At 47.9% G+C, this 14,072-nt stretch overlaps 2 protein-coding genes across 7 annotated transcripts in view; both read left to right on the top strand.

Moving 5' to 3' along the window:
* LOC146712111 (serine/threonine-protein kinase WNK4-like) overlaps positions 1–12,331 on the top strand; it is a 28,466-nt gene extending 16,135 nt beyond the window's left edge. For 2 of the 6 annotated variants that reach the window (XM_085455254.1, XM_085455253.1), the window contains exons 17-24: positions 1–304; positions 2,033–2,075; positions 2,155–2,252; positions 2,401–2,449; positions 3,373–3,820; positions 6,249–6,439; positions 6,558–6,652; positions 11,822–11,971. The exon at positions 1–304 is cut by the window's left edge and continues 247 nt beyond it. In XM_085455254.1, coding sequence (XP_085311380.1) covers positions 1–304; positions 2,033–2,075; positions 2,155–2,252; positions 2,401–2,449; positions 3,373–3,820; positions 6,249–6,439; positions 6,558–6,652; positions 11,822–11,896 — 1,303 coding nt within the window. In that variant the 3' untranslated portion in view covers positions 11,897–11,971. Of the gene's footprint in view, positions 305–2,032; positions 2,076–2,154; positions 2,253–2,400; positions 2,450–3,372; positions 3,821–6,248; positions 6,440–6,557; positions 6,653–9,784; positions 10,323–11,821; positions 11,972–12,270 lie in introns of those variants that run through there. The other 4 variants (XM_085455255.1, XM_085455259.1, XM_085455256.1 and 1 more) reach the window with 4 other exon arrangements.
* Positions 12,248–13,397, top strand: LOC146712110 (uncharacterized). The gene is made up of 2 exons (XM_085455260.1): positions 12,248–12,339; positions 12,467–13,397. Exons 1-2 carry the CDS (start codon positions 12,248–12,250, stop codon positions 13,311–13,313), a joined length of 939 nt encoding a protein of 312 aa, XP_085311386.1. The 3' UTR covers positions 13,314–13,397.
* The last annotated feature ends 675 nt before the right edge of the window (positions 13,398–14,072 follow it).

The following is a 14,072-nucleotide window of genomic DNA, read 5'->3' as shown; positions in this document are numbered from 1 at the left end:
CGTGCTCTCTCTGGCTATGAGTGTAGCCCAGACCTTCATGCCCCCACCTGGAGCCCCAAACCAGGGCTTTCAACCCCGCCCCCCATTTACCACCCCCCAGGCCACACAGTCCCCTCCACTATCTCCATCCTTTGGACCCCAGCTCCACCATCCAAGTCACACACCATTTTCCCCTCCTTTCTTCCCTCCACCAGCCTATCCCCTACCCACACCACAGACGAGCTCTGCCTCAGACAGCCAGCAGGTGGTGGCACCGCCCAGTCGGATCCCAGACTCACCTCAGATAGAGAGGGAGCAAGGACAGGTGAGTAGTGAAACAAGACTTTACCTGAGTACCAGAGTACCTAAAGTCCAGACATTGTGTACTTCCAGCGTTAAGCTTAACAACCGATATATGGAGTTTTAATCTGATGTAAAATATATAGAAGTCCATTACTGTATATAGTAACTGTTAAGTCTAATATACCCTAGTAGTCTATAGTACTTCTTCCTTTGGGAACCATCTGTGCAGTTCTGTTGAAGAAAGATGTTGACTATATTTAATTATTCTTGTAAAATAATTGATTTCTGGGCATTTTTTTCACACTGCATCAAATTAAAGTTGATTACGTCGATTAAGCATCATGAGGTGGAGGGTGGGGGGTGGTTCCCTATTTATTTATTTTTTTGCTGGGAGTTTTAGAGGCCTATTAATTAGGTTGCTTACTCTTTAAAATACCAGAATAGGGAGGATGGAGCAGGTTTAAGTTTATTAGATTCATCAGTTTTGCTGAACTATGAAATGTTTTGGGTGCAGTGTGTTTTTTACATACAGGTATAACAGAATAGCTTTAGTGTTTTTTGTTTTTAACTTGAGTATGAACTTATACAAAAAGCAGCAAGATATTAAAAAACAGTTTTATTGATTAAAAACACGCTATATCGGATTTATATCGGTATCGGCCAATATCCAAATTTATGATATCGGTATCGGACATAAAAAAGTGGTATCGTGCCATCTCTAAAGTAGAAGTACAGACTGAACTTCTGTACTTAAAGTAAAAACAGTACCGGCTCAGAAATGTGCTCAGAGTAGGAGGACGTTTCTACCACCTGTTTTATGCAAAGCTAACTGAACCCTGTGTTATATTATATGTTAAAATAAAATAATATTAGTACGTGGGAATGAAAACTTTCAGTCTAATTATTGTTATAGTGAACGTACTCAGCTTGAATCAGTTAAGTAGAACATGAGCAGAGAAAGAGAAGGAGAATAGAAATCTTTATTTTCTGTTGCCTCGATTTGTGGACTTTGTGTCTAAACAGGAAAATGAGTCTGGAAGAGGTTAAAGAAACCTCAGGTTCAGCAGGTGGGGAAAGTAAAATCAGCTGTAGTGTCTCAGTGTGGGGAAAGAATCAAACTCGCAATCATTTCTACAGAGAGCTTCAGCAGATGTCCTTCAGCTGCTCTCTGTGGATTTACAAACCTGAATCCATCCAGATGTCTCACAGCTATCAAGGCTGATTTCATCCTCTGCACTGACAGCACACTGTTTATGTTAACTTCATGTTAGACAGCCACTGTGCAGCAGACTCACCTGTTCATCCTGCACTAACCTGCAGCCTTTAAATAACAGTCAGTCTGTTTAGCAGCAGCTTTATGAACAAACATCATGTGACACGTACAGATTTAACAACACTTCCATGTGAGCTTTAAACGAGCATCCTTCCTGTGACTCTAAGCTCTCTGCTTCCTCTCCTCCTTTCTTATCTGTCTCCATCTCTGAGTGAACGTAGCTCTCTGTCTTTTCTGTCCCTGTCAAATAAACAGCTGGACTTTAGCGGCAGCACACTGTGGGACAAACTGCACACACACAGTTTGTGTGTTTGCTGGTGTTTGTTGAGTTCATAGAAACACTGCAGGTAATCTGTGTTTACTGGTTTCTGAGGCAGTGAGGCAGTAGTGAGGTCAGCAGTCATAAATGTCGACCTGCAGACGAACGATGAATCTGCTGGAACACAAAAACCTGAAACATGCTGTCATTGCTTTCAGTCTCCAGTCCAGCAGAAGCTCAGCTCAGCTCCGCCCCTTCATGGTGAGTACTTATGAGGTCACAAAGTGCCATCAGACCACACTGAACCTGAAACCTGATGTTTTATGTAACTGGTCCTCAGGTTCAGTGACTGCCTCTGCTCCCAGCTTGACCAGTGCTCCCAGTCACAGAGGAGAGCTCCGTCACTCGTCCCCTCCTCAGTCGACTCTGAACAAAAAAGTACGAGACTGTTTCTGTCAGTCAGACGCTTCGTTTAAGACGGGATTTTGTGCTGTTTGATGGTGTTTATGGTTTCATTTTTCATGTGTGAACGACATGCATAACCACAGACATCAGAGTAAAGTAACGTGTTCTTCCTCCTGCCCAGCTCCTCCCGCCTGATTCTCCTTCACCCAGACTGTCGCCCATACACGAAGGTATGAACCACCTCTGTTCAAGAAACAGGCAAATATTCAGACAGCATCATCTGCATACAGAGACACTCGCAGGTCATTATCACTGAAATGATTTCATAATCGTAACAACAACATCACGCTCCGTCTGCATGGGTGTTAAAAATAAAGGATCATTTACTTTGAGCTGCATCCTTTCCACATTATTCCACTGCACATCTGTACTGTGAGCACAGCTGTGTGCTGCCCCCGTGCTTTCAGAGAGGACAAAGTCCAGGGTTTCCGACGATGAACTGAGGGGCTGCACACGATTCGATCTGAAGTCCGAGAATAAAAATATGGAGACGAGCAGACACTTCATCCCACCAAGAATAACTGCACAGATGAAATTACCTGTAAATGCTTCACTCAGGATGATGTTGGTGGTCTTCATCGCTTTCTGATCTTCTACTTACTGCAAACATGAAAGAAAAAAATCCCAGATATGAGCCATAAATACCAATATTTAATGGTCGTACTTGCAGGAACCGAGGGAAACGCGGTTTAGTATCTTTCCACAGACGCCACTGCAGCAAAACTTTTCTTTACACACAGGAGGTTTTACTGCAGTGTTGTTAGCCTCCAGAGGCGAAATCCACAGCAAAGTCCACTTCAGAGTGTTGGGTGGAGGCTTCAAAGGGTTCTAATGTAAATCTGATTTCTAAAGAGCGTAAAAGAGATGTGTCCAGATTCTCTCCTTGTGCTTTGAACGCCACACTAACATGTAGAGGAACTGTGAGATCTGACTGGCTAGTTTAGAGGCGGAGCTTAGACTCTGACCAATAAAATGCTAACGGTTAAAAAGATGCGTTTTAACAGCTTTTTAAATAAAAAAAAAATCATCCATACCGGCACACCTGATGAGTCTTGAGCTGCCTTTCACTCTTCTTCTTCTCTCATTTCTGCAGCGGAGAAACCTTCTGCTTTCACCGTTGGTCGTTTCCAGGTCACGCCCTCTAAACATGGTCAGGCTGCCACCCAGCGGGAGCAACGGTCCATCAGTCAGGCCACGCCCACTGCTCACTCCCCGCCTCCTCCCAGGAAGAACCAATCAGAGAGTGACACGGAAAGCAGCACAGAAAGCAGCGGATCAGAGAGCAGCATCAGCACAGTGACCCTCGCCCCAGTTATTAACAAGAACGCCAACCCGGGAGGTCAGGAGGAGAGGAGCAGCAGAGAGGAGGAGGGCACCCAGAAAAGGAGGGAGGAGGAGGAGAGGAAGAGGAGAGGAGGCCGCAGGCTGAACGTCAGTCTGTGGGAGGGGACAGCACGGAGTCGCTCTGCGACCTACAGCTCTGACGATTCTGACAGAGAGAATGGAGAGATGTGGGAGGAGCTACAGCAACTACGAGAAAGGTGATTGGTAAATCTTCTTTTAATGAATGAATGAATTTGTTTTTCATTTGTGGTTCATGATTCTGCTGATCTGGATGTTTAGTCATTGAAACATGAACGAGTCGATAAGTACTCCTTACTTTTATTTACCAACATACAAACACACCACAGTGTTTCTGGTTCTCCATGGTTACCATTTATCCATCCATCCATCTTCATCCGCTTTATCCGAGGCCGGGTCGCGGGGGCAGCAGCCTAAGCAAAGAGGCCCAGACCTCCCTCTCCCCAGCCACCTCCTCCAGCTTATCCGGGGGAACACCAAGGCGTTCCCAGGCCAGCCGAGAGATATAATCTCTCCAGCGTGTCCTGGGTCTGCCCCGGGGCCTCCTCCCAGTGGGACATGCCCCGAACACCTCACCCAGGAGGCGCCCAGGGGGCATCCTTGTCAGATGCCCGAACCACCTCAGCTGGCTCCTTTCGATGTGGAGCAGCAGCTGCTCTACTCTGAGCCCCTCCCGGATGGCCGAACTTCTCACCCTATCTCTAAGGGAGAGGCCAGCCACCCTTCGGAGGAAGCTCATTTCTGCCGCTTGTATCCGCGATCTCGTTCTTTCGGTCACTACCCACAGCTCGTGGCCATAGGTGAGGGTAGGGACGTAGACCGACCGGTAAATTGAGAGCTTCGCTTTTACACTCAGCTCCCTCTTCACCACGACGGACCGGTGCAGCGTCCGCATTACTGCAGCTGCAGCCCCAATCCGTCTGTCGATCTCCGGCTCCCTTCTCCCATCACTCGCGAACAAGACCCCGAGATACTTGAACTCCTCCACTTGGGGCAGGAACTCATTCCCGACCCGGAGTGGGCACTCCACCCTTTTCCGGCTGAGAACCATGGCCTCAGATTTGGAGGTGCTGATCCTCATTCCCGCTGCTTCACACTCGGCTGCGAACCGTTCCAGTGTGAGCTGGAGGCCCTCACCCGATGAAGCCAACAGAACCACATCATCTGCAAAAATCAGAGATGAGATTCTGAGGCCACCAAAGCGAAAGCCCTCCGCCACTTGGCTGCACCTAGAAATCCTGTCCATAAAAATTATGAACAGAATCGGAGACAAAGGGCAGCCCTGGCGGAGCCCATCACCCACCGGGAACGAGTCCGACTTATTGCCGGCAATGCGAACCAAGCTCCTGCAACGGTTGTATAGGGATCGAATGGCCCGTAGCAATGGGCCAGACACCCCATACTGCCGCAACACCTCCCACAGGACACCCCGAGGGACACGGTCGAATGCCTTCTCCAAGTCCGCAAAACACATGTAGACTGGTTGGGCAAACTCCCATGCACCCTCAAGTATCCTCGAGAGGATAAAGAGCTGGTCCAGTGTTCCGCGACCAGGACGAAAACCACATTGTTCCTCCTGTATCCGAGGTTCGACTAGCGGACGAACTCTCCTTTCCAGCACCCTGGCATAGACTTTCCCAGGGAGGCTGAGGAGTGTGATCCCCCTGTAGTTGGAACACACCCTCCGGTCCCCCTTCTTAAAGATGGGGACCACCACCCAGGTCTGCCAGTCCACAGGTACTGCCCCTGATCTCCACGCAACATTGCAGAGGCGTGTCAACAAGGACAGCCCTACAACGTCCAGAGCCTTCAGGAACTCGGGGCGGACCTCATCCACACCAGGGGCTCTGCCACCAAGGAGTTGTTTAACTGCCTCAGTGACCTCGCCCCCGGAAATTGGCGGGTTATTCCCCTCATCCCCAGACTCTGCTTTTCCCCTCATCCCCAGACTCTGCTTCCTCCTCGGAAGACGTGTCAGATTAAGGAGGTCCTCGAAGTATTCCTTCCACCGCCTGACTATTTTCTCAGTCGACGTAAGCAGCGCTCCGCCAGCACTATACACAGTGCAGGTAGAGCACCGCTTTCCCCTCCTGAGACGCCTGACGGTTTGCCAGAATCTCTTCAAGGCGGTCCGAAAGTCTTTTTCCATGGCCTCTCCGAACTCCTCCCACACCCGAGTTTTTGCTTCAGCCACTGCCCGAGCCGCATTCCGCTTGGCCTGTCGATACCTGTCGGCTGCCTCCGGAGTCCCACAGGCTAACCAAGCCCGATAGGACTCCTTCTTCAGCCTGGTGGCTCCCTTCACCTCTGGGGTTACCATTTATTCCATTATTATTATTATTCCATCACTACAAATGCAGTGACGTTACTTGGCCAGCAGGTGTCACCATCCTTCATACGGTGACTCATATTTCAACATTGAAACTTAAAAGTGAGTCAGAAAGGGCTCTTTCCGGTTGACTCGTTGCTACATGGACGTCGTTCGCCAGGTTCAGTGTTACAGAAAGAAATAAGACAAATGGTGTCCAGTCTGTCTCCAACACACATCTGCTTTATCGTTCTTTATGTCTCCTGAGTCCTTTTCTAACTCCTCCTTCTTTCTCCCAGACACCTGATGGAGGTGCAGAACCTGCAGGTCAGTCAGAAGCAAGAGATCGAGGAGCTGTACCGGAGGAAGGGGAAAGTCCTGCCCCCTGGAATCGTTCCTCCCGCCGCCATGTTGAACAGCCGGCAGCGGCGCCTCTCCATGTCTGGAAACAATCCCTCCTCTCGCAGGCTGGATATGCTGCCCCCTGCAGGTGGGAGGACTCCTGGCAGCCTGCAGAATAACAGACTAATGGAAGTCATTTAATACTGAATCATCTGTGTGTGTGTGTGTGTGTGTGTGTGTGTGTGTGTGTGTGTGTGTGTGTGTAGGTATCATGAGGAGAACCTCGATCAGCAGCAGCAGCAGTGGATCTCAGGAGAGAGCAGGGAAAGGCGTGACCTTTGCCCCCGAGCACGGCGGCATGGTGAGTGTTTGAGACAGTCAGGAAGAGTTCAGTAAATCTGGACTTTAGTTTTTAGTCTTTAAAACTTTACCATCAGGCTCAAGTCACATCTGGAGCTTCGTGTCTTATTTTCACTCTCATGAAGTCGGTTATGAGCAGCTGACTGTTGTCCTTACGTAACACTTTGTTCCCACACACACATTCATACAAACACCTCTAACCTGACTGTATCACTCTGACGGATTCATCGGCGCAACTTGGTTCAGTATCTTTCCACGTCCTGAGCCACAGACGCCACTGCAGCAAAACACTTCTTTACACACAGGAAGTTTTACTGCAGTGTTGTTAGCCTCCAGAGGCGAAATCCACAGACCAGCAGAGTCCACTTCAGAGTGTTGGGTGGAGGCTTCAACGTAAAGCTGATTCCTGAAGAACGTAAAAGAGATGTGTCCAGATTCTCTCCTTGTGCTTTGAATGCCACACTAACATGTAGAGGAACTGTGAGCTCTGACTGGCTGGTTTAGAGGCGGAGCTTAGACTCTGAACAATAAAATGCTAACAGTTAAAAAGACGCGTTTTAACAGCTTTTCTTAAAAATAATCATCATCCATACCGGCTTACCTGATGAGTGTTCATCAGCAGGAAGAAGAGAAAATATCACAGAAGAAGAGCAAATGCAGAGAAGGATCACATGGTGTCTGAAGGACCAATCAGAGTGAATGTGGTCATCTTTGTCCGCATTAACGATGGTTCTGTTTATGTGGACGGCGTGTTTTCAGTGAGAAACGTTTCCTTTTTTTTTTTTTTTTTTTTTTTTTTTTTTTTTCTCGCCTGTCCCATTTGGTTCTTTAGCCATCAGAATTGTTGTCTGAAGACCAACAAGGATACCCAATGGATTTACTTTGCCAAATGGATCATCGTGGCATTGCCGTATTGGTCCATTTGGTCGATCTTTGTTTTTATTATTTATTATATTTTATTTTCAGATGTTACAGACGGGACAGACTCATGTCTGTCCCGTCTGTAACATCTGAAAGGGATAGGGTAAGGGTAAGGGTGAGGGATAGGAAAAGGAGAAAGAAAGAGGAAGGAAAAGAAAAACAGAAGGGGAGAGGGACAGTGAGAAAGGGGGGAGAAAAAAAATAAAAATCTCCTGGATCACCTGTTGAGAGAAGAATAGAAAACAAGCAAAAAAAACAACAAAGCAACATACTAAACACAACACCATCGCATTAATCTAGCTAAGTGTAAACAGCAGTAAATACTAAATATTCAATGTTGTTGTGCAGCACGCAGGACAGATGTGCTTCGAAGTAGCAGCCAAGAAAGGTGTAATTTGGGTCTACGAGCAGTGAACACCCGTGTGCACACCTGTGTGGATCAGCGCGCTTGTATTCCAAAGGTTTCTCCATGTAACGATCTGCTAGGGAGTGTGGGGGGGCCACAGCCCCGTCCTCCAGGGTGTGAAGCAGGTATGGAGGAGATCAAAACTCCAGACATCCAGAGGCCCCCAGAACACAAGAGACCAAGGAAGACCAACAGAGGGGCAGCCGCGCCACTGTCCCAGAAAGAGCTGAGGAGAGTCCCAGATGAGGGCTCACTCAGCAGCCGCGGAGCAGAAGCCAGGGGGAGTTGCAGTGACGCGCCCGTGAGCTCCGCCGGCCGCCAGCCGTGCCTGAGTGACCGAGCCCCAGGCCGAGAGGCCGGGGGCACCCCATCCCCGAAGGGGCCCGAGCGAGCCCCAGGCTCCAGGCCCCGATAAGCGGCCGCCAAGGAGTGAGCCGGTGTGTACCCAGACGCCCACCCCCAGACACAAAGAACCACCAACACACCGACACCTGAGGGAGTCCGCCACTGGCAGGGGAAGTGGTGGTGGGTGGAGATAGGCCTCCAAACCTTGGAGGCCCTGAGATGTCCCCAGAGAGGTGGCGTCTGATACCCAACCTGACATATAGACACAGACATACAGGCACACACAGACACAAACATCCATTCCCACCCTCATGCTCTCATATGCACTTACTCCACACTCAACCAACGTGGAGACAGACATAAAGAGACGCTGTACACACGATCACACTCCCCAAGCGTACTCTACAAACCGGGTCTAGGTACCCTTGTCCCTGGAGGGGGGAACTGCACCCAGACCCAGGTGGTGTTACCCTTTTCCCTGCGGTGGGGGGAGGCAGACCGCCCCGACTCCGCAGCAGCAGGGAGGCCCCACACTCCAGACCGCAGTCGGACGGCCAACTCCACCTAGCCCCCCTGCTCCAGCAGGCCGCAGAGAATGGGGGTGGGAGAAGACTCCAAACCTCCCTCCACCCGCTCATTGTAGTGTTGATGCATGTGTGTTCTAAGGTGCAATTAAAACCCAGGAGGGCATGGAGCTACCTGCCAGAGAGCAGCAGGTAAGCGCATGGTCCCTCCTGCTAGCCCTCAATGTCTACGTGTATTTAACATTGAGAGGTGGGCAACGACGTCAGGGGTGAGGTGTACACCCTGATGGTACTTTGGACTCCGTGTATCGTGCCCACCCCCAAGATCCTATATGTATGTGTAATGAGAGTGTGAATAATGTGAATGTCTAAGTTGTGGGATAAAATTGAGGCAGAGGCAGCCAGAAGGGGACGGGGGGGGGGGGACGGGGGGTAGCCTCCTCTGCACCCTGGTGACATACCCCCACTCCAAGGCCCTGCATGTGTGGGTGGTTGTGGTGGAGCGGGAAGAGAGAGGCAGCTGGAGATGGGGAGGGAAGGAAGGGAGGGGCAGGTAACCCCTCCCTGGGGCCAGCTCCCCCGCTGACCCCAGTAGGCACTCCCACACTCCGCGACCCGCCAGGGAAAGGGGGCCCAGGCCCATCCAGACCAGGGCCCAGTGCAGTGAGAAACGTTTCCATCTCTGAACCGAGGAGACAGCCTCCACCTGTCACCATCTCACAGTGCAGCCTTTCTTCAGCTCGTAGCCATTGATCAGTGATCAACACGATTAATGATCAATGATGGTGGAACTGACAGCCTGTTGTTAGTCAGCGGTGCTACTTTCATCGTTATGTAAACATGTCAGTCAGCTGATGATGACAAGGAAACATTTCTCACTGAAAACGTTACGTTCATGACCATCACATTTAACTGACCTTTGACCTTTGTCTTCCAGTGAGTGAGGAGCTGCTGAAGATGAGAAGATGATCACGGTGATGATGAAGAGTAATCCGCAGTGCAATACTTTAATGTCTCGTAGTTTGAAGTGAACCTCTCAGCACTTTAGGAAGAAAGGTTGAACCTCAGAGGTCAAAGGTCATCAGACAACAAGCTGCAGCTGTTCGGCTTCAAAGAGAAGCTGAGGGTCAAGTGATGAGCTGCGCCCACAAACATGAGATTATAGAATCTGCTGCAAACCTTTTAAACTTTATGAGTTTTGTTGTGATGAGTGTGGAAACTTTTCTGACCTCCACTGCCGCTCGTGTAGTCGAGGACGAGCCGAGGACGGTCTGTGTGTCTGGATGACCATGTGCCTTATCTATCATCATGTAGAGATGAATCCGTGTGAGACGCCGTCTCCGAGATTAAACGCGTGGACACATGAAGAGATGAAATTATGAATTTTAACAGTTTTGTTTTTTTGCTCCAGTTTAGAAAGTTTGTCCAGATTTTCCTCCTCATATTTGTCTTAAATAAAGTTTCCTGTCTGACGATGTGCTGATGTTTTTCTTTTCAAACTGAAAGGTCAGAGTGACGTCGTTACAGTGAAGTAATCAGCTGATTTCCAGCTGTTTGGGTCAGCAGGATTCCTGCATCAGAGATGCTGAGATGAGAAACTCGCTCTGCCTGCTGATCCAGGTTAGAGCAGCTGCAGTGACACCTGGTGGTGGTGGGAGGTCATGACCTCTGTGTCTTGACATGACTCTTATGTCAACCTGAGCTGTGCTTGCAGAGGTGCTATGAACCAAAGACATACAAATTTTTTACTAATGAAGCAGACCCACAGACCTGCAAATCATTTACAGCTGTTCCAAAATAATAAATGATACAATAATAAAAAGGAGCCAGCTGAGGTGGTTCGGGCATCTGACAAGGATGCCCCCTGGGTGCCTCCTGGGTGAGGTGTTCGGGGCATATCCCACCAGGAGGAGGCCCCGGGGCAGACCCAGGACACGCTGGAGAGATTATATCTCTCGGCTGGCCTGGGAACGCCTTGGTGTTCCCCCGATAAGCTGGAGGAGGTGGCTGGGGAGAGGGAGGTCTGGGCTCTTCTGCTTAGGCTGCTGCCCCCGTGACCCGGCCCCGGATAAAGCAGATGAAGAAGATGGATGGATGGAATATAATAATAAAAATGAATAAATACAAAGGTCAGGCTTGAGGGCGACGTCTCACCTTTTTTTATTGCTCCTCATAAAACAGGACATGGAGACGATAGCTGATTGCTTCATGTTTTTTAAAACCTTTTAAAAACAGAAATGAAAAGAAAGAATAAAGATGTAATTCAGTTTTATTTATACAGCATCAAATCACAACAACAGTTGCCTCAAAGTGCTGTATACTATGAGGTAGATCCTACAATAATACATACAGAGAAAAACCCAACAATCATATGACCCCCTATGAGCAGCACTTTGGCGACAGCAGGAAGGAAAAACTCCCTTTTAACAGGAAGAAACCTCCGGCAGAACCAGGCTCAGGGAGGGGCGGGGCCATCTGCTGAGCCAGTGGTTGTTGTAAACAAACTTATAGCAGCATCTGTACATCATGTTTTTAAATCCATAACAGAAGTCTGTATTTCTCACAGCCAAAGCAGAAAACAAAGAACCACATGAAACAGAAATAAGATGGAGCAAACAGGTGTGGGTTCATCAGAACGGTGTGGGCCCAAGGTTGGAGCCACTGACACCTGTGGCTGTGGGAGGGGCTATTAAATGATGGGCAGATGTAACCCATAAGGTCACGTTGGTGTAGAGGCCCGACTTCGTGTTCATGAATGTGACGGCAGCTCTGAGGTCCTGCTGATCTCATCGTGTTAAAACTCTGAGTCATGTTTTTACTTTTGGTATCACATTTGGGGATTCCCCACTCAGTTTTTACTTTCATTTGGTACCTGTCCAGGTACTTTACCATACTTCAGCCAATCAGAGACCTGCAGCATAGTGGCGTGCCTTGACCAAAGGTCTATTCTATTCTATTCTATTCTATTCTACAGACTGCACAGGGTCAGAGCAGACGTTTTGGAGCAGGTAAGCAGATATTTTGTCTTTCTGAAAAGTTCCTTTGTTAGTTTGTCCACATGATGAGCAGGCTGGTCCATCACTGGACATTCATACATTATGGTGTAAATGTCATCAACATTTTTACCAGCCGTTGAGAGCAGGTGATGCACATGAAGTATGAATACAAACAGCAGCTAGTTGTTGTTGGGATTTTATTGAGGTTTGAATCAGACAAACAAACGACGTCTATGACGCAGCAACGTTCTTCGGTCAGTTTGAGGACACCGGTGTGCAAAGAGTGTTTGTTGCCTAGCAACGAAATTATCTTTAACTGAACTCTGATCATTTTCACTGCAAACTTTTTAAAATACTGAAGATAAACCAAGAGTCTATATTTATTTAGCTGAGATCTGACCAACATGATGTCGATTTTTAACCACAGCAAGCGCCTGAAGGACAACGCTAAAGACAGTCAAGCTTCTGAGGAGATGGACAGAGACGAGGAACTGGAGTAAGTCTGGAAGCAAAGAGTGAAATGAAACGAGGAGATTTTGGCTTTATTTTGTTTCAGGATCCATCTGTGGACAGATTAAATGTTTGTTGTGCTTAAAATGTTTTTTCCATAATTCCTGTTTCAGAAGATTGTTTCAGAGGTTACGCGTATTTAAACACTACAGAGCAGACAGACTGAGCAGCTGTGATGAAAGGCAAAGGCTGACAAAGCTGGCAATGAGAAGCTGCACAGATGAAGTCGTCCTGCAGTGGCTGAGAAAAAACTCAGAGTCTGACGCCTTCAGCAAACTCACAGACGTGTTTGACTTCCTGAAGAAACGCATTGATGAGGAGGAGAAGAAGAACCACAGCGATGATGTTCACATCACCTTTATGGCTCATGGATCAATCGGAGACTTCATGATCCCAGCCAGCTGTTACCTGCCTCTGCCCACCATCACTGACGTGCTCCTGTATTCTCCCTGGAACTGCGTCACTTCTGGTTTAGCGTACGGTATCGCTACAGGAAAACTGAGGCCTCAGCACAGAGTTTTTTCCTGTGAAGATAAAGAAAGCTGTACAGTTTCTGATGACAAACATCGACCTGTGAACCTGCCAGATCACTGGAACTCACTGAAGAAAGCTGGAGCACAGATGGTCCCAAACATCACGCTTAGCCCTCTTCGAGATGATGATGGAGTGTGGGAACGCTTTGAGTCTCTCTCAGCTAAACACGGCCCACCAGGAAGGAACCGCATCGTCATCCCGTTCATCCTCCCAGGACGGGAATATGAAAGCGTCCCGTTCTCTGTGGTGACCTTGGCTCTGTCCCTGGTGCTCCTCTCCTCCAGGTTTAAAGCCACTCTTCACTTCTCTGGTTGTCTCAGTGATCGCTCTACTGGAGCGAAATTTGACAGGAAGTATCTTCAGGAGCAGTTCGCCTGCACCATCGACAACAGCAGGATGAAATGTTCACCTGAAGCTTTCAGATGATGATACGTGCTGCTTGTGTTAGACATGTTTGTGGACATTTTAGTGTAAAGATGAAGATGAAATGATAAAAGTAATTTTTCTATATTTGAGGCTCAGCTTCATGATGAAGGGACTTGAATCATCATTTAGAAATGTTCCAGCACCAGGTTTAAACTGACGTCTTCATTCAGTGTATCAGAAGCATATTTGGGTTTAAAGTGGTTCAGACACCTGTTCATAATCTGCTAACTTCTGTGGAGGTTATTAATATAAACAGACTCACCTGTTCTCGCTGCTCACAGGTGACGTGATACTGATTTATGTACATCAGGTTACATTGCACTGCGTGTTATACTTGTATAACTATGCATGTGACGAATAGAGAATCTTGAATCTTGTATTATGTAATATTTGGGTCTTTTATTGCTTCATGTGAGGGTTTAAATTCTGTACCAGAACAAAAAGTTATGAGCCACAGCTTTCTAACTCTGAACCGTCTGTCACGTACCAAACATAGAAGTAACACAAGTCTACAAGTTGTACGTCTGTATTTTCATGCCTGCAGACTTGGTAATTATTTCTGATCTTTTGTTATTGTAAACCATGAAAATGTGAAGATGATGTTGTTTAAATGAAGAAGAACAGGATGAAAACCTGAAGCTACTCATTAAAAACAATATCGTTTATATAAAATGTGCCTCGATCACTGGAAGAACATGTTGATGGCAGATACATGGAGCTCCACATGTGGCGGCTTTAAGAAATCCCAGCAGTGTTTGA

This window comes from Copadichromis virginalis, linkage group LG4, assembly GCF_057382275.1.
Source record: "Copadichromis virginalis isolate Kocher_CV1m ecotype Utaka linkage group LG4, C_Virginalis_male_GT1.1, whole genome shotgun sequence".
Lineage (NCBI taxonomy): Eukaryota > Metazoa > Chordata > Actinopteri > Cichliformes > Cichlidae > Copadichromis > Copadichromis virginalis.
The sequence above is the reverse complement of the archived record's forward strand: the minus strand, read 5'-3'. Positions and strand labels throughout refer to the sequence as shown.